The sequence below is a fragment of the Carassius carassius genome, chromosome 33 (genome assembly GCF_963082965.1).
Source record: "Carassius carassius chromosome 33, fCarCar2.1, whole genome shotgun sequence".
In the NCBI taxonomy this organism is placed as follows: Eukaryota; Metazoa; Chordata; class Actinopteri; order Cypriniformes; family Cyprinidae; genus Carassius; species Carassius carassius.
Window position 1 is genome coordinate 13,661,540 of NC_081787.1, and position 20,956 is coordinate 13,682,495.

Below are 20,956 nucleotides of genomic sequence, written 5' to 3' on the forward strand. Positions count from 1 at the left end.
AGCATGATCTGCTAAAGCGGGTGTAGAATCCAGAAAGAGAGACAGGATGACATAATCACTGCAGACACAGGTGCAGCTGGAGGTTAAAGCAAACTGCGAAAACCTGGTGGGAGGTTCAGATATCGCACTGCTCAACTCTTCCTCTGTCGCTCCTGTTTGCTCTCTAAAACAAACCCACACAAGCACTCTTACAATGTAGTGTTAGAGTTAGAGTGTAGCACAATAGATTCAGAACTTTGTAGTTAAACAATGTTTACTGAAATGGATAATTAAAGCTGTTAATTGGATGAGTTACCTTTCATACAACAAGTAGTGTGTCTGTGTACTTATGCATGTCAGGGTTTCAACGCAAAATTAAAAATAAAGAAATTACTTTTTTTATTATTATTATTTAACATTTGTGTTGAAACCTGACATACATATAAAGAAACACTTGTATGTTAGCAGCGCAAGGTTGTGGGTTCGATTCCCAGGGAACACGTGTTGCACTGTAATGCACTGTAAGTCGCTTTGGATAAAAAGCATCTGCTAAATGCATAAATTATACATTTATTTAATTTAATTTATTTGATTTATTTTATATATAAATGATAAAACTATATATAATTTATTCAGCAACAAGTGATTTGGTGTTTTTTAATAATAATCATACATAGCTGTATCTAAAATTAATAAGGGCCAACAAAATACTAAAACAACAAACCAAGAATTTATATTTATTAATTTATTTAAAAATACATTCATATTTAAATAGCTAATTTTTTATATAAATTACTGTATTAGTATTTTATTGCCCCTTGTTTTTATTTACGCGTTGCATATTTTATTGAATTATTAATTTTATTAATTATTTTATTATTATTATTTAAGATTATTTATGTATCGTATTTCACTACTTTTTGTGGCTTTGTACTCTAATAAATGCTGGGTCACAGTATCAGTGTGCATGTGGTCGTACAGCCTCTTCGAAAGCATTTTATTTCTTCATAGCTTCCTGATCCTGTGAAAACACACTGTTCTTTCTGCCCACACAGCTCCTATACCAAAACCTGACAACACCCATAACGTATCGATGAATCTACTCCAACCTTGCTATTATCGAGCTCTAAATCACTCCTCTGTTTGTTCCCCCTTCTTCCCTCCTTCCTCCTGCCTGCTCACTTTCTCTTTCCTCCTCTCTCTCCCTCTCAGTGAAAGGTTGTCTGTCTTTCTGCTAGTCTCGCTGTTCACTCACTGTTCACGTGCACAAAGGGAGGCCCTGGACTCTCCCACCAAACTCCCTGGAGAAATAGTCACCATGCACAACTATATCCCCATTCTGCATCAGGGAAGCAGGTGCGTCAATTTAAAAAAGGCAGCCAGCTAATACGGACTGCTTATCATCTGAAAGGTCTGAAGGTGTTTGACTCACTTTGTGTGTTTCTCTCCTTTTTCTCAAATTCAGATCTGCTTGACAGTTGAGTTACAATGAACCAGCAGTCACCGGCCAATCAAGCACGACGGCCCGCAAGTAGTTTTCTCTCCTTTCATTTTTCATTCATCTGATCAGTTTTCACAAGAAAATGCTTTAATTTTGAGAAAGCTGCGGCCCAAAATTAATTCCAAATAACAGTCTGGAATTTAAGGTTATTGTAAACGTACAGTATATTTCACTGGATTGTTTAATAAGTATAATTAAGTAATTGAACCTTGTTTTTCATCCAGTCTATGAGCAAACAATGGATAGAGTGGGAGAGATAGAGAAAAGGGATTAGTTGGATAATAGGAGAGAAGGGTGGGTGTTCCATTGGCCTGTGTGCATTTTAATTAGAGTTAATTGGCCACAAAGGGAAATGAAGGCTCAGGAAGAGTATGTGTATGTGTATGTATTGATAAATATGCTTCTCTTTTCTCTTTCTCCTCCCTAGCAATGGTTGTTTTGTATGGTTGCGTCCCTAGTCAAGAATGTATTGGTACACAGGTGGACTTAGGGACTAACAGGAGATGCACATTCTGCCTTTCACACACCCATGAGATCCACTGGGTTTCTAGTCAGCCCCTCAACCTGGGAGCACATGTGTTATTACTATACTTCTGTTTTCTTATAAGACACAAACTATCCTCATTCAACAAGCAACAGATGTGCAAGCACGTGTGCAAACTGCAGCTCAGGCAGTCAAAACATGACAATACTCTATACAAACTCTCAAATCTCAGATTTTATTGAGGGGCTTTTGCCTGTAGTTAGGAATGCTTTCCACATATAATTTCTGTGCCACCAAACGGAACTGCAAAAACAAACTTTGTTTTCAAAAAAGGTTTCCAAATACGCCCTCATCAATCATTGATTGTACAATATGATAGCCCCACCCCCAACTCATGCCATTGGTTGAGTGAGTGTTGTTGTGTAGAACAACAATAGGGGAGTTTTCATTGCACCACGGAAACATAGTATTTACAGCATAAGCTATACTTATAATTGTCTCTGGATATTACGCTGGGACAGAATAAAGTATTTACAGTAAATGCTTAAAAAGTAAAAAAAAAAAGCATGTTTGCACTGTCATCCCAAATACATAAGACAAATTACAATAATTTTTTAATGAAACCTGTAGTTACCTGTAGTTCATTGAAAGGCCAGGTAACAAAAAATTAAAAGATCCAAGATGTCACGACCGGCTCAAAGCCGAGAAAAATGAGGAGGACATAGTCAGGTTGGGTGGTTGCAACAAAGATATTTATTGATAAGTAAGAAATTAACAAACCAAAACACTATTCCGTCAAACAAACGAATGGTCCAAGCGTCTGACAGAACCCCGCTAAACTAATCATAACATAAAAATAAAACAAAGCAAAACCAAACACCCGGGAGTCCAAACCACACCAAACAGAGTTGAAACTTTATAGGCAAGGAACAGGTGTACACAATTCTGTTGTTGAGCCCTCCAACCACACCCACTGACCGGTCTTAGTGGAAGTAACGAGGGACTCGCCACAAAGATCAAGGCATTTTAAAATACATTTTTGCTGAGTTTTATTGATGTATTGTAAAGAGATATGAGATATGAACAACATGAGGGTGAGTAAATGATGACAGAATTTTAATTTTGAGGTGAACTATCCCTTTAAACTCTTCTTGACAACTCAAATCTTAAATCATGTTGAGGAGAGGTTTGCTATTACTTTTCTAAATTATCATTGTGTTCATAATCTGTTAGATGACATAATGGGTGAAAAAATCTCAAAGATTTCCACTAAAGGAGTGACCTGAGCCATATTTAAAACCCAGATATGACACTTGGGGATTGGCTGAACACCCAAGTATTTGTATCAGCCAGTTTTGCATATACAAATGTAAGAAAGAAAATATAAAAATCTAGTTAGAGAGACATAGGGAATGTATTCTAACCCACATCTTCATGATGCTCTATAAAAGTGGGTAAAAAATAATATACGTCTTTGGAGAGTTTATCTAGGTTTTGGAACCAATCAGAATTTTGTTGACTTATGTATTGACGCAATTAGTATCCTTTGTCAGGGTATAACTGTGGTTGATTTTGAGTTGTAGGGAGCGGCCTACGAACTCCGTCGTGAGTATTGAAGTTGACTTCTGCTGATGAAATTGCAAACTATTTTCTTCAAGTAAAATTATTATTATTAATTGAACTCATCTCTGACTCCTGGTCTTCATTGCGACATATCTGGTCCTTGGGTTTTAACTGTAAATTCCCCTACAGTACAGTACAAAGAGAGTGATGAGAAAGAAAAACACAAACTTGGAGAGAAAAATTAACTAAAGATAAAGTACATTTTAACAAAGAGGATAGGCTAGAGTGTGAGGCAAATGTATGTATGTGTGAGTGTTGTTGGGATGGGGGGTTGGTGGCTGGAGAATCAGCAGCGTGTGCATCTCTGTCTCTGAACAGCAAGGTACGGTGGGGGGGATCATAAATTAGACAAGGAAATTACTGCTAAGTGTGCGAATAAATTAAAGTGCGCTTGCTTCTGTAAACACTGTCTGACTACGTAATTACAGAACACTCTCTGGAAGAGTGAAAGAGAGGGAGATGGATGGGGGGGGGGTGATAGGCAAAAAGGTTTGTGTTGATGGTTTATTCATTTATTCATATGGCAGCATGCAACATGTACGCGACTGCTTAACATTTCCCTACAGAGGTTGCACAGCACCTGCTTACAATCCTAAGACTGGAAATGAAAAACCTTGAAAAAAAATGTACTTTATGTTTAGTTTAGTTTCTACAAAAGTATGGCTCTGACTTTGAAGCGATAAAGCATAACACAAGCAAGGTTTGCTCTTCCCCTTATCCATCCAGTGTACTGGAAAAGTTGACCAGGTTTAATTCTACCAAATGATTCTGAATTCATCATCCTACATCAGAGTTCAAAACATTTCAGACTGATGTTTATATGCCTTTTCTGTTAGGGTTAGGTTATGATTATATACGTTTCTCATTTACACTATATATATATATATATATATATATATATATATATAGCCAAATATTTTTTTTCATTGCAGTTTACCAACATGCACAATATATATTTCTAAACCTGGATAAATATGTTTTAACATTGCATAGCTTTTCCTAAAAATATTGCATAATAGACAACAATTATGCAGTTCACTTAATTAAGGTGGGGGCGATACAGTTTACCCAGAGACACATCTTACCCCACTCTCCCCTGGAGAAACACTGTCAATTAACTCTAAAAATTAAATGTTTGCACTGTCGTCCCAAACCCATAAGACAAATTACAATATTTTTTTGAAGAATGAATTGTTTGACTTATGTTTGACTTCACTGAAAGTCCAGATAACCAAAATTAGAAGATCCATAGTAAAATTAATCTCCACTAGATAAACACTGTAATGCATATTATTTTGTTTTTTGTTTTCAGTTTTTTGTTTTGTTTTTAACAGACCCAACCCCCATTTATCATTTGAGGACACACAAAAAAATCTGATTTCTTATAGCACTGAAGGCAGCAATCTGAGGACCATAACAGTTTAACTGGAGGGTTTTCAGCACCCTGGCACTTTTGCTGATATGTGCTCAGAATCCATAGGAGCGAGAGATAGAGTGATAAAAAGATAGAAAGATAGGGAATATATATAGAGAAATACCATAGAGATAGTGAAGTGAGTAGAAAGATGAGGAAAAAAGAGAGAGAGACAGAGGGACAGATGGAGGGAAGTTGTAGTCAGGGCTTTGGAGCGGAGGAAAGGAGGATGAGAGGAAGGAATAAGGCAAAAGATGTGAATGTGGCGACAAGGTATGCCTGTTGGGAATAGTTTGCCTTCCTGTGTTACTGAAACACGCGTGCACACACACTTTTTATATTACACAGACATCTTGTTAGCAGGTGCTAATTGGCTTCTTGCTTACCTGACAGGGGGGTTGTGACACGGAAAAACATAATATGTTCCTATATTAATATTTTTTCCTCATTCACGTGTGCTCTTCAGATGCAACCCCATGCAACATCTAACCACATGCATGCAAACATAAATGCATCTGCAGCACACACAAAATTCCTGCATACAAAAGCATTCGTTAACGGTTCAATTTAGCATTAAATCAGTTTGTCCTGGACTGAGCAGCACTAACAAGTGTTATTGAAACACACCCTTTTATTGGCTGAGCTGGTCACCATGGCAGCCATTAGTAAGAGCATTTGATTGGATCTGGCACATCTGCTTGCCCATGTCACAAATCCCTAGACACCAAAGCACTATCTCTCTCTAAACACTTGCCCAGCGTGCTGTGTTTTCAACCAGAATACCAACATTACGCTCAGTGCCAAGTGGAAGACAGAGCAAACACATTCTCTCAAAAAATAAAACAATCAATTAATACTTATCCATGGGTGGCTTTCCAGGTTGCTAAAGACAGGGCAAAGAAATCTCCCAAACAGAAGCCATATGCCAAAACGCAACATTAAACCACAAATGCAACAAAACCCCCAAAGAGACTCTAATGTTACTGTGTCCTTTATTACAATCTGGAGCTCTCTCAGCTCTGAGCATCTGATGTCTCCCGCTGTAATGAACAGAAAATTTTGATCGCCTATAGTTATGTGTGCCATTTCCAAGTATGATCCATTTGACCATGAAAGTAGAAAATCCAGCATGAATTATTTCCATCGCTCACAGCCTCTCTTTTTCCTTCCTTATGCACTTTCCTTTACCATGTTTCTTCCTTTCAGTTTCTTTAGTGAGGTTTATGCTCTAAACAATTCGCCAGTGAGGTAATAAAAATAAACAATTTAAGATATATTATCTGAAAAAAGTCGTCTTATAATTTCAATTTTTTAAGGGTTTTTAGATATTAACACTGAAAAAGAAAAAAAAATACTTAGTTCACCAAAAAATGAAAATTCTGTCGTTAATTTCTCACCCTCATACCGCAAGACCCTAAATTGTGTTCCAGAAGAAAACAAACAAATGTCTTACAGGTTTGGAACGACTTGAGGGTGAGTAATGAATTAATAAATACATTCAAATTTTGGGGAGAACTATCCCTTTAATTTATATGGTTTTAGCAGTGCATCAAAAATGCTGACTGAGAACGAATGGTGCTAAAGTTTTTAAAACAGTATCCAAAACAAACTATATACCACTATATGACACATCCTAACTCATCCATCTTTTCTTAATTCTCTCTTCTGTTGTTTTAAATACATCCTCTTGTTCTTGCACTCTCAGCTTTAGTGCTTTTCCTGCTTTAAACAGAAAACAGGCAGAGGCTAACCCCTCATCTCTCTTTCTATATGCAATGCTCTGAGGCTGTGTCCTCTCTGATGTATAGTTTGTCCCTGCCTAATTATCACCCAGGTTTGCCTTAACGAACCTCAGGAGTGGAGCCAACAAAAAGAGAGGGAGGGAGTGCGAGTGTGAGGAAACCAATGTGTTTGCATACTGACAACAGAAATAAAGAGAAAAGAGGTGTTGAGTGTTAGGAGTGAGGAGAAGAGGTGATGGTGTAGGGCAGAGAGACAGAAGGATGGGTGAGGAGCAAAACAGAGAGAGTGAAAGGGAGATGGAAGACACACAGAGGCACGAACTGACAGTGAGGTTTAAAATAAGGGAGGTGAAGGTCAAGGCTAAATCAATCGCATCTGCCATTTGTGTTTGAGGAACTGCATAAAAAAACAGGTCAATATACAGCAGTGCACACTTCTGAATTTGTGTTTATGTGTGAGATGAGGTTCTGATGAGTAGGATTCTCAAGTGCAGATTTATCACTGGTATTGATTAGCTAACGGGCAGGCACTTAACACGGGCAGAGAGCAAGAGCTGCACACGCTTACATTCACATGCATACGCGCAAATACTGAGTCAACAGTTGGACATTACTATTTATTTGCATAGCAGACTACTACCGTAAATTTTCAAAATGCACACACACCTCTCAAACAGACAGGGTATCTACACTATCATTTCTATTCAAAAGTCTAGAGTGGGTTATATTTTTTAACGTTTTCAAAAGAAGTATCTTATTCTCACAAAAGCGTCTTCAGCATCAGATGATCCATCAGAAATCATTCTAATATGCTGATTTGCTAATCAGTAAACATTTATTATTATTAATGTTGAAAACAGTTGTGCTGCTTAATATTCCTTGTAGAAACTGTGATATATTCTTTGATTAACAGTAAATTCAAAATGAATAGCATTTCTATTCAAATATTATATTTTAATATGATAAATGTATTAACTGTCACCTTGTGATCAATTTAATGCATCCATTCTGAATAAAACTGAATTGATTTATTAAAAAAAAAAAAAAAACAAACAAAAAAAAAACAACTTCTGAATGGTAATGTACATTAGATTTGGCATAACACATTTCAGGTGTGTAATAAGTTTGACATTATGAAAACAAAATTAAATATGTACAATTATCATAGCTATTGACAGTATTTGCATTTCCAATCAACACTCATTTATAGTGTCACATATGACAGCTAGTCTGTTTGTTGTGTGAAATATTGCAGTTTATTTTTAAAAGGTTCATAATTTAATTTACAAGAATCTTTACTTTTTTATCTATCTTTCTTACTATCACTTTGTGATAACATTATCTTGGTACCAAATAAATTAAATGTTTTTTTTTTTATCACATATTACCCTATTTTATTTGTGTGAAAAGAAAAAGAGCCAGTTAGGAAAAAGCATTCCAGAGAAGTGTGTTTTATTTTTAAATGCTGTCCTAAAGGAATAGCTCACCCAAAAATGAAAATTGTGTCATCATTTACTTGCCTCCATTTATTTCCAAACATGTATGACTTTCTTCTATGGAACACAAATGACAATCTTCTGAAGAGCACTGGGGTCCAAACAAGGTTTGATTTGCATTGTATAAGATGTAGGGAAATTTTGACCCTGGAGCACAAAACCAGTCATAAGGGTCAATTTTTGAAAAACTTAGGACACAAAAAAATGAGAGTTCAAATGTAGTTCTTAGCAATGCATATTACTAATCAAAAATTAAGTTTTAAAACATTTACAGTAGGAAATTTACAAAATATCTTAATGGAACATGATCTTTACTTAATATCCTAATGATTTTGGGCATAAAATAAAAATCAATCATTTTGACCCATCCAATTTATTTTTGGCTATTGCTACAAATATACCTGTGCTACTTAAGACTGGTTCTCTTACGAGAGCTCTCTCGTACTGCGTCTTAGCTAAGACGCTACGGGAAAAGTCTCTTTTCACGAAATACTGAAGCAAAAAATTATCCTTAATTTTGTATTTTTGTAAAGCGCATTTGCAGCAGTACACAGCCATAGGCGAGACGGCTCGTTCGCTCATTGGCTTGTTCTGCGGCAACTGCACAGCCTATCGAGCGCGGGCTGATGCAACATCAGACCAATAAGGGCGCTTCGCGCCCTTCTTGCCACTTCCCGCCGAAACGGGTGTGGCCCAACCTATAAAAGGAGCTCGAAAAGGCTGACTCACCTGATTTTTCATCTCTTCAGCGAAGCTCACGCATCGCTGGATCACGGAGGAAGCAAGCGCCGTCTGAGAAAGCACATCAGCAGGACGAGCCATTCTGAAGCTGCTGGCATCGCCGCCTTCCATTGCCGTTCCTGCTGCGCTATCCGGCGCCTATATCCTTTCAATCCTGTTATATACAAGCTGTTCTTTATGTGTGTGTGTGTTCGCCCTGCGACACACACTCGTAAAAGAGCTCGCGTCTTTTTTAAGATGCCTTCCTGCGGCTCGTCAGAGCCCCACTCAGCGAGGGAGACCGGTACGTCATCTGTGTCTCCTGCCTGGGTGAAGATCATGCAGCGCTCGCTCGCTGACGGCGGATGCCCCCACTGCGAGCTGTTGCCATGGTGACTCTGAGGACTCGCCTGGCCTTTTTCTCTGAGCCTGCATTCTCCGCTGCGCTGAGGCGCCGTAAAAGCATCGCTTCCAGCGGATTCCGGAACCGTCTTCAGCTCAACCGAGCTCGCCGGTTCGCCCTGCTTCACCGGCCCCCCCTGCATCGCTTCCCGGTGGGCAGCGCCCGCTGTTTGCCGGCGCGTCGTCCGAGGAAGTCGATCTCAGGGCCGCGTCGGGGGAAGAGGACACGCGCTCTCTGCTAGCTTCGGGCAGTGAGGGCTGGGCGAGCTCCGAGGATCTCGCGCCTTCTGCTCAGAAGCCCAGCAGACGAGCTGACATCGAGAAGGAGCCGGGGCGAATGATCGTGTTGGCCGCGATGAGTCTCGGCCGCGAGTGGTTTGCACCAGCGCCCCCCCCCCTCTCGTTCCCGGCTGGATGGTATTTCCCTTTCGGATGAGCGTACTTCTCAAAGCCCGCCTCATTTCTTCCTGAGCTTCACGAAGAGGTGGCGAAGGCTTGGAACGCTCCATATTCAGCACGAACTCGTTCGTCTGTCTCACTAGCATTCTCCACACTGATGATGCTAAAAACAGGAACTACCACTCACTTCCGCCGGTGGAACAGGCGATAGCGACGCACCTTTGTCCGCCCTCTGCTGGACGGCGGCAAAAGCGGTGTTGCCATCTAAAGCCTCCTGTGTGACGCTGCGTCGGCGCTACTAACGATGGCTGCTTCATCGAAGCGCAGGTGTACGAGTTCCGCTGTGGCCGAGCTCTCACCCAAGCGCGCCGCTGTTTCAGTTCCAGGAATTGTGACTGTCTCAGCGTTTTCTGCAATGCGCAAGCCTGCACAGTTGCCCGCTTGCCTGCACACAAAAGCCGTTATCACAACAGCTTCAGCAACGCAGCTCGAGACCCCCGTTCTCGCTCTACTGGCCGTCGCCCCGCGCCGCGGGGACCGCGGCAGAGGATTACGGTGAGGCCGGGAGCCCCGAAGCCATCCTGGGAAAGCCATCTACGCATGCTGCATGACGCTGCGTCGGCACTACACACGATGGCTGCTTCATCGAAGCGCCAGTGTACGAGTTCCGCTGCGGCCGGGCTCTCACCTAAGCGCGCCGCTGTTTCAGTTTCCAGAGATTGTGACTGTTTCAGCGTTGTTTGCAATGCGCAAGCCTGTACGGTTGCCCGCTTGCCTGCACACGAAAACCGTTATCACGGCTACCCAGATATTTCCCGAAAAAGGTGTAATTTCTGGTGTCCCGGCCACGGCCGATGGTGCTATAAATGTAGTGACGATGCCCACTGCTTAGTGCCCATCTCCACATATAAGCACAGCCCTTCACACAGGGCTCGCGCCTATAAAAGCGACTCAAGTCGATCACGCGCACTACATAGTAGACGTGCCCACTCCTCAGTGCCCACAATCACTATGTCACACGCGTCATGTGTTTTCTGTAAAAACGAAACCCGTGCACGTTCGTCCGGCCACGGCCGATGGTGCTATAAATGTAGTGACGATGCCCACTCCTCAGTGCCCATCTCCACATGTAAGCACAGCCCTGCACACAGGGCCTGCGCCCATAATGTCGACTCAAGTCGGTCGCGCACACTGCATAGTAAACGTGCCCACCCCTCAGTGCCCACAATTACTATGTCACACGCGTCATGTGGTTTCTGTAAAAACGAAACCCGTGCATGCTCGTCCGGCCACGGCCGATGGTGCTATAAATGCAGTGACGATGCCCACTACCCAGTGCCCATCTCCACATATAAGCACAGCCCTGCACACAGGGCTAGCGCACATAAGATCGACACAGATCGGTCGAGCGCGCCGCATAGTAAACGTGCCCACTTCCCAGTGCCCACATACACTATGTCACATACGGCGCGGGGCTTCTGTAAAAACGAGGCCCGTGCACGTACATTCTGCACAGGCAGACAGCGAGTTTAAAGTGGTAAAAGTGCACACATGCAGCCCACGGTTACTCGCAGATATATCGAGTCCCACGGGACCCGCTCAGCCTCCCTCCAGTCGGTTAAGCGCCGGAACGGGGTCGAGGAAGAGCGATCTGCCCGCTGTGATCAGCGCGCTCCCCGCCTCAGATGCGCAGCACACTCGAGCGCTGCCGTTGCCCAGTCAACAGAGCGCGTTTCGCATCCAGCCCTTAGCCATTCATGCAAATGCATGGTCAGTGCTTCCAGGGGTTTCGGATTGGGTGCTAGGCATTATAAAGAGAGGCTACACGCTACAGTTTTCTCGACGCCCACCGTGCTTTTCAGCGCGCGTCGAAACTACGGTCAAAACAGAAGTAGCACACATACTTCGGGCCGAAATATCAAAACTGTTGAGCAAAGGGGCTGTAGAGCCTGTGTCTCAAAGCGAGGGGGGGCTGTACAGCAGATACTTTCTGGTGCCCAAGAGAGACGGGGGTCTCCGGCCCATACTGGATCTAAGACAGCTGAACAGGCATTGATGAAACGCAGTTTCAAAATGCTCACGACCAGGAAGCTCCTCGCGCAGATTCGCAGAGGGGACTGGTTCATGTCAATAGATCTGAAGGACGCGTATTTTCAAATACAGATAGCGTCAAACCACAGGCGATATTTGAGATTCGCCTTCGAGGGCCAGGCATACCAGTTTGCAGTCCTGCCATTCGGCTTGTCCGTAGCTCCTCGTACGTTTACGAGGTGCATGGATGCAGCGCTCGCTCCTCTTAGACTCAGAGGCACACGAGTGCTGAATTATTTGGACGACTGGCTGGTTCTGGCCCGATCATGAGCGGAGCTCATGGACCACAGAGCCGTTTTACTCGATCACCTCGAGAAGCTCGGCCTCAGTGTCAATTGGGTGAAGAGTTCGCTGAACCCCAGTCAGACGATCCTGTTTCTGGGTATAGTTCTGAACTCGTGTTCCATGACGGCGCGGCTGTCACCACAGCGCGCGATGGGCATTCAGCGTGCAGCGAGTTCTTTCCGCTGTGGCGCGACTGTGTCGCTCAAACACTGTCAAAAGATGCTGGGTTTCATGGCCTCAGCATCTCCGGTTCTGCGGCTGGGCCTGCTCCGCATGCGCCCCCTGCAGTTCTGGCTGAAGGCTCGGGTGCCGCGCAGAGCGTGGGCGTCTGGCCGGCTGCATTTCAAGGTCGATCAGAGCTGTGTTGCGGCTCTAGCACCTTGGACAGCGAACGGCTGGTACCGATCAGGTGTAAGCCTGGGGACTTCCCCGAGTGTGAAAATGGTGTCGACGGACGCCTCCACTTCGGGATGGGGAGCGCTGCTCGAAGGCAGACCGTCCTTTGGCCTATGGTCAGAATGGGAAAAGCTCCATCATATCAACTGCCTGGAAATGCTGGCAGTGGAGAACGCGCTGACGCGCTTTTGTCCCCATATCAAGGATCACCACGTCATAGTCCGTTCGGACAACATGTCCGTGGTGTCCTACATAAATCGCCAGGTCGGTCTCGGGTCCCGAAACCTGTGCAGGCTGACGGAACGCCTCCTGATTTGGGCTCAGCGCAACGTGTGCTCGCTGAGAGCAGTGCATGTGCCTGGACTGCAGAATCTGGGTCCAGACAGGCTGTCCAGAGGCAATGTTCCTACGGGCGAATGGTCTCTACACCCGCAAACAGTCCGGCTGTTGTGGCAGAGATTTGGCATGGCGGAGGTGGACCTCTTTGCGTCCCACGAAGACGCTCACTGCCCCGCGTTCTTTTCCAAGAACGAAAGCGCGCTGTCACGGAGATGGCCGTGCTGCCCGCTTTATGCGTTCCCTCCCGTCTCCCTCCTTCCGCAGGTGATAGAACGGGTGAGAGAAACGAGATGTTCAATACTGCTTGTAGCACCTCTTTGGAAGAACCAACCATGGTTCCCAGATTTGATGCAGTTAGCAGATGTCGCCCCGTGGCCGGTACCATTGAGGAGAGACCTCCTCTCGCAGGCCAGGGGCTCGATTTGGCACCCTCAACCGGAGTTGTGGTCCCTCTATGTATGGGCACTCAATGGTTACCCGCTGATCTCGCAGTGAGAGTGCTAAATACCATCACTCAGGCTAGAGCTCCGTCGACACGACGTCTGTATGCCTCGAAGTCGTCGGTGTTCTCCAGCTGGTGCACAGCTCGAGGTTATTCACCCCTTAGTTGTGAGGTGACGGAGGTCCTCTCCTTCCTTCAGGAGCTGTTGGATAAGGGCAGAGCCCCATCCACGCTCAAAGTTTATGTGGCTGCCATCGCGGCGTTTTCTGAAACGGCGTCCGGTCAGTCAATAGGAAGGAATGATTTAGTCATCCGGTTCCTCAGAGGAGCTAGGAGGCTGAATCCTCCCAGACCTCCGTCAGTCCCTATGTGGGACCTCGCGGCGGTTTTGGAGGCCTTGAAAGGTCCCCCTTTCAAGCCTATCCAATCGATTAGCCTTCAGCATCTGTCGTTCAAGACAGTATTCTTGTTGGCTCTCGCTTCTGTGAAGTGTGTGGGTGATTTGCACGCGCTCTCGGTGAGCCAGTCGTGCTTGGAGTTTGGGCCCAATGACTCAAGAGTCATACTCAAACCTAGGCACGGTTATGTGCCGAAATCCCTCAACACACCGTTTCGGGCTCAGGTTATTGCCCTGTCTGCCCTGCCGGTGTCAGGGGAGGATGGAGACTCGAGTCTTCTTTGCCCTGTCAGGGTTTTAAGAGCTTATGTGTCTCGCTCTGCTGCCTTTCGGCAGACGGAGCAGCTATTTGTCTCGTTCGGTGGGCGTTCCAAGGGAATGGCTGTTTCGAGACAGACTCTATCCAGATGGATAGTTGACGCCATAGCGTTAGCTTACGCTTCCAGGGGCCTTCAGTGCCCGTTGGGTGTCAGAGCACACTCCACAAGAGGCATCGCCTCGTCGTGGGCGTGGTCTACTGGGATCTCCTTGCAGGATATATGTATGGCGGCAGGTTGGGCCTCGCCGTCTACATTTATCAGGTTCTATAACCTGGAGGTTCCCGCCTTGCAAGCAAGGCTGCTGTCGGTATAGGCGAATCAGGGCCCTGAGGGGAATTCTGAGTTCACGAGCGCTATGCGCTGCCGACTGTTATATGGGCAGTATTGCGTAAGACCCGCATTGCCACATTGGTCAGGCCTTGCCTCGGCTGTGTGACGTCATATTGCCGCATCTACGGATGCTGCTAGATATGGGACGGAGGGCTTTTTCCCTTTTCTGTCCTGGACTCTCTGTGAGTCCCTCAGGTGACTGTGCACTGTAAATCCTGGGCGTTGCTTCAGGTTTATTGGTGTGTGATCCCTGCGCGCACGGCGTTTTACATTGGGTTCCCGTAGCGTCTTAGCTAAGACGCAGTACGAGAGAGCTCTCGTAAGAGAACGTACTCGGTTACTAAACGTAACCTCGGTTCTCTCTAGAAGAGCGAACGAGTACTGCGTTCTCTGCCGTGCGCACGATTCACTCTGGTTCGCTTCGGCGATGAAATAAATCAGGTGAGTCAGCCTTTTCGAGCTCCTTTTATAGGTTGGGCCACACCCGTTTCGGCGGGAAGTGGCAAGAAGGGCGCGAAGCGCCCTTATTGGTCTGATGTTGCATCAGCCCGCGCTCGATAGGCTGTGCAGTTGCCGCAGAACAAGCCAATGAGCGAACGAGCCGTCTCGCCTATGGCTGTGTACTGCTGCAAATGCGCTTTACAAAAATACAAAATTAAGGATAATTTTTTGCTTCAGTATTTCGTGAAAAGAGACTTTTCCCGTAGCGTCTTAGCTAAGACGCAGTACTCGTTCGCTCTTCTAGAGAGAACCGAGGTTACGTTTAGTAACCGAGTACGTTTTGTGCTCCAGGGTCACAAATTTTTTGTGTTCTACAGAAGAAAGGAATGAATTTAAGTTTGGAATGACATTAGTGCGTGTAAGTGATAAGAGAATTTTGAGTTCTCATATGAGGGGTCATATGATGTAATTTACATTTTTCCTTTTTTCCTTTTTTGCATAGAGAAGATCTGTAAAGTTGCAAAGAAGTTAGGACTTGTCCACTCCCTCCTAAAATGGCTCGTTCTAACACACCTCCACATGTCTACATCACAATGTGGGAAGATTTGCATAGCACCGCACAAATGTTTATGCAAAGAAAGAAGGCATAACTTTTATTCTCGCTGTTAGTAGCCTACAGTGTGGCTGTTTCTATAAAGTGGGGCAGTTCCAACTTTGCAAGTACAGTCTGGCGCTTGTGACTCACAGCCTGTAAGTAAGTTTTTTATATTTAAATTATTTGCCAATGATGATTCAAACACAAGTTTTGAGCAGTGTAGAGTAGCGCTTGTTGTTTGTTGTTTCTCCGATAACAAATGCAGACATGGCTTTATGTTTACGCAGCACTATACGCAACAGTATAAGTTATTATAATCAGTAATTATGGCCCCACTGGATGCAACAAATGCCTAGTTTGTAATGGGTTTTATTGGTTTTGTCTCGTCTAGTGATGTCCGGATCGCAAACAAATCTTTCTATTTAACTGGATCTTCTTAGTCTAACAGTACATTGACTGAACTGCTAAAAGAGAACTGATGATGGGATGTGCACGAGCAGAGCAGCTGGACTGAGTTTCAAGCTGCTGGTCTGGGAGATGGCACAGTATGTTAAGGGGCGTAACATTTCCGTCACACGCTTAAGGCATTCGGCAAATCACAACGCACTGGATAACTGGCCAATCAGAGCACACCTTGCTTTTTTCAGAACAATGAGCTTTGTAAAAATGTATGCATTTCAGAAGGGCGGGGCATAGAGGCGATACAATAATGTACAGTATGTGGTAAATAATGTGTTTTTTGAAAATTAAACCGCATAAACACATTGCATTACACCAAATACACCAAATAATGTTCTTTTTAGCAATGTCATATGATCCCTTTAATACCGTCAAGATGGTTTAGCAGCTAGCCTGGTTGAAAAGGGTGTGCTGATATGAGATTGTTTCTACTGTTGCTATTTAAGGTTAGAGGTGGTTTCATACTGTGCACAGTCTATTGGAAAAACAGTTGTTTCATGTAACACATTTGTTATTTAGAGCCTCTCGGGAGCCGGAACATTACAGGCCCATAACTAATGACTAAAAGTGCAATCGGAAATAATTGCAGATGTTTACAGATCCTCTGGAGAAAACAACTTATTTGATGGGCTGTAGTTTATATGTTCGATGTCTAACAATGACAGCATTTTCCTGATTGTACTTACAAACAATACTACAAAATCTATCATGAAACATACAAAAATACATAGAATTACCATGACACCATATCCAAAACATCATGGCAGCATGGTACTTTTCTGTCCTTTAAATATTAGTTAAGACTTAACTGTTTGTCAAGCTGCAATGCCGAAGAAGCTCACTGTTTGGTGTATTTGTGTATGTACAGATAGATGGGAGAAATCTGAAGGCTTTACTGTATTCCTGAGATGATGTACCATCTTGTCAGATCAAAATACTTCTTAATAAATCACAGTAAGCAAACAGTTTTAAAAAAGCACAGTCTCTCTTTAATTCCAACGTTTTATTCATAATCTGTTGATGAATTGTTTTTCTCTAGTCGATGTTGGGGCATGTCTGTGTGCGCATTGGGAGGGAAGGGCAGCTCTATCAGAGAAGGTTTAAGAGTTTAGCACTCATTTCATCTCACTGGTTCTCTAATCGCTCTTTTGCTCCTCAAATAGTGCCTCTGTTCTCACTCAAGGAGCTATCAGAGATCGTCTGTTCAAATTCTGAAAAGTGCTAAGCCTCAGGCTGACAACAGTTCCCATCACACACATACGTTCTCGCTCTCTCACCTTTGTTTCCACCTGCTGATTCTCACTTGCTCTCTTTCACCTTCTAATTCCTCTCACCTCTCCAATGCTTCTCTCCTCTAATGTCTTTTCCCTCTTGAGCTGTGTCTAGATTTGTCTCATTCAGCCTCTGAAAAAGAGGGGGGGGGGAGAATTGACTCACCTCCTTCACCACCCAGAAGTGTCTTGTTAGCTGAAACAACAAAAAGAAAACCGAGCACTCTTCAGGGAAGATGTCAGAGACATTACAGCAAGAAAAAACAGCAACTTAAAACCAAGTTAATGTCTTGCTGGTGGCTGACGATACAAATTCAATCAGAGGTTAGAAGTATGAGAATTAATTCAAGAACTCTATATTAATACACTACCAATCAAAAACGTTATGTTCTTGAAAAAAAGTTCATTTAACCAAAAATCAGTGTAAAAAAACTTGTGAATTCCTGTGGTGGTAAAGCTGATTTGGTGCACAACTAAATTTCTTAATATCATCAGTTGTTCTGCAATAATTATAAATATCTTTACTGTGTTATTTACTGTGTTCTTGCCAACAAAAAATATGAATTTGTTTTAAGAGATGGTAGTGTATAATATAATATTTTTCACTATATGAACCCTTTAAATGTGCAATAATTCATTCAGATAGAGGATAAGCTCCTTTGTCAGACTGCATAGATGTGCTTTATGTCCCTTACAGTTTTCTGCTTGCTTAGTAAACTAAGCAAAATAAAGTCGTGAGCCTGGTCATTCAAAGTGCTAATTGACATTTCCATCAATTCAATAAAAACCAGGTTCTTGAACCTGTGTCATAGGTGAAACAAAAGCCTTTATCCAGTTGTACAAATTAAACTTGTAGATGCAGAGCTAATTTTTCATTACGAGACCTGAATGAAATATAAATATACTGAAAAATTTGCATCGGGTACAAGGCAGTTGCACAACAATGCAGCACTGAGACAACATTGTTTCATGATCAGACAGTGAAGTTAAAACACAAATGAGCAATAAGATTGCTGATTATTTTTTCCCATTTAAAATTCATTACACCTCTGCACATGGACATTAAACCGCATGATAAGTGATGAGCTTATGAGCCAACAAATAATTTACCAGATGGAGTTAATGTAGGCCAAGACAAACACATTTTTTTCAAACAAATAGACACAGCCTCTGAAGAAAGGACAAACATGCACACACACAATTTAACAACGGAGATAGACTGACAAATAGAAATCAGTAAGGAGAGAGAGAGAGAGAGAGAGAGAGAGAGAGGTAACCATAGCAACCCCAAAGCCCAAAGGTTTGTTACTGAAACCTAGTTAATTACACAGGGAGGGCAAAGGAGGAAAGATGGAGACAGACGAGATGAGAGAGACAGGAGAGACAGGGCAGGACAGATGTCATTTGCAAGTGGATGTCCCTCTCAGTTCTGTCTGTCAGATAAAAAAATACCAGTGAGAAGAAAAATAGGGATCAGATATGCACAGAGAGCAAAACAGTGGAAGAAAGAATGAGCGAAGGCTGTAAGTTGATACCCCAGGGAGAGAGATTTGCCATCTGCTTAAACCCTGTGTGCAGTGTCTTACCCAGGGGAAGGGTGACAGTAGTACCATAGAGATGATAATGTTCACACACACACACACACACCCACACACACACGCACACGCACACACACACACACACACACACACACACACGACTCTGTGAGGCATACTGACTTGATGAGATTGTATGTGGGAATGTTCACAAAATGCAATCTTCTTATTCAGAACTGTAACAATTGCTTTCAGGCAGGATGAAGTGGATCTACGAAAACAATGTCCATGAACATCAATACAGAGGTTGGGATTGTAAACAAAAATACTGTGCTCATTCTTAGTGTCAATTCGACACTGCAAAGCACACAGCAAGAGGCAATATTTTCAATTTAATTTAAGTGAGCTTTATTGGCATGACAAAAACTGTACATTTGTATTGCCAAAGCAGTTGCAGCTGGGCTGCTTACAAATAGTGCACATATGTATTAACAGAAAGAAAAAGAATAATAGTAATAATAAAAATATATAAAAAGTATTAAGCATGTAGTGCAAAAATAGTTAGTGTATGTAAGTGTATATGTTAGAAATAAAATTAGATAAAGTATTAGATTTACAGAGGCAAATTATACATCTAAGTAATATAATACAGTAATATGGCATAACATAATCTACATGTGCTGGACACACCAGATCAGGGCAGGTTGAGTGTTTTCTCTTTCTAGTGATAGGCAGACACATATTGAGCAGCAAACACACAGCGGATCTTGTGTTCTCCTAACAGATACAGCAGTTTCTCCTGGTTCAAAAGAGTTTTAAATGTACGGCAATGATGAGAGTTTACGTGTGCATTAGGATCACAGAGAGAGATTAGAAAAAAGAAAAACAACTGGATGAGTAGTTGAGAATCAAAAAAAGTTCAACAGAAGGTTGGGGGTAAGAGGAGAGATGGACATGGAGGAGAGGCAAACAGAGAACAAGAGATATAGAAGCCGGGAGGTATAGAGGGATCAAGAATATGAAAACATTAAATGAAAAGATGAAAAGAACAAAAGTGAAAAAAAAGTATTTTTTCCTTCAAGAAAACAGCACAGCATGAGTTTGCTCAACAATACACAAGACAGAGACCAATTGAGAGTGGGTTTTTGCGTTTTAGAATGAATTCATTATTTTTTTCTGAAAAAGGTTTAAACATGATTAAACATTTTTAATGGCTTGAAAATCATAAGTAAAAAAAAAAAAGTTTAAAAGTATAACATAATATAGAGCTGTAAAGTATTTATTATATAGTGTGCCAATTAAATTAATTGAAAAGAAAAGCCATTCCAATTGCAATGTTGAATAGACATCACAAAAATAAACTTAAAAAAAAAGATAATTTTGATTCAACATTGCGTAAATAATGATAATATGTATGTATTCATGGATTTTCGTTGGTGAAAATTAGAAAAACAGACAATAAAGACAATACTGTGCCTAAAATTTAAACACAATATTAACTTTGATTGCTGAACTATTGTATAATATCACTTTTGCAATCATGTAGATATTCAAGAAAAAAAAAACCAGCACTTGTGATATTGTTATATCATATGATATAAATATAAAAAATAAAAATAAAAAAACATACAGGGCCACGTTTTGCACTCACATCTTGAATTTTAGGGGCATATAACTTCATTCTGACACCCTCCCTCGTGCAGTTAGTCTTTGTCCTGCATCATGCTCGTTAGAAACTGTCTGCAATGAACAATAAGATGACAAACCAGTTTGGGCCATGGTGGGGTGTGTTAAATGCATTAAACATTTTAATGCATTATTTTAATCACACCCAATTAACATCGACAGCCTTATATAATATAATAAAAACTAAAGTATTGTAAATAAGTATTTACTGCATGCATTTATTAGTCATACCACATCAAGCGTGATTATTCAGAAAAGGTGATGGTCAAATGTTTGGAACGGAAGTCTGTTTCTGAAATAGCCTGGCACCAAGGAGAGGTGGTGAAACCAGTGAGAGAGAGACGTTGTGTATGTCTGAACAGATGTCCTTAATGTCTGACACTCCAGAACCCTGCAGACACGTTGGCTTGTGCACTATCGCATTCATAAACACACAAACATCTACTGTACATTACACAAAACTCCTCTCAGGTGGACAGCTTCATAAACATTTTATTTACTCTATACAATTACATGCAAGTCAAAGTCAATCCAACTCATAGTTCAGTGCACTGATAGCTCAGGACATGCACACTGCCTTACAGTCACTTGAAGTCGGGAAACCCTTAC

General features: G+C 42.5%; 1 protein-coding gene across 1 annotated transcript in view; it reads right to left on the bottom strand.

Annotated features, from left to right (window-relative positions):
* LOC132114130 (ADP-ribose glycohydrolase MACROD1-like) overlaps positions 1-20,956 on the bottom strand; it is a 57,523-nt gene that overhangs the window by 9,646 nt on the left and 26,921 nt on the right. Inside the window, exon 4 of the mRNA XM_059522257.1 lies at positions 17,293-17,322. Coding sequence (XP_059378240.1) covers positions 17,293-17,322 — 30 coding nt within the window. The remainder of the gene's footprint in view (positions 1-17,292; positions 17,323-20,956) is intronic.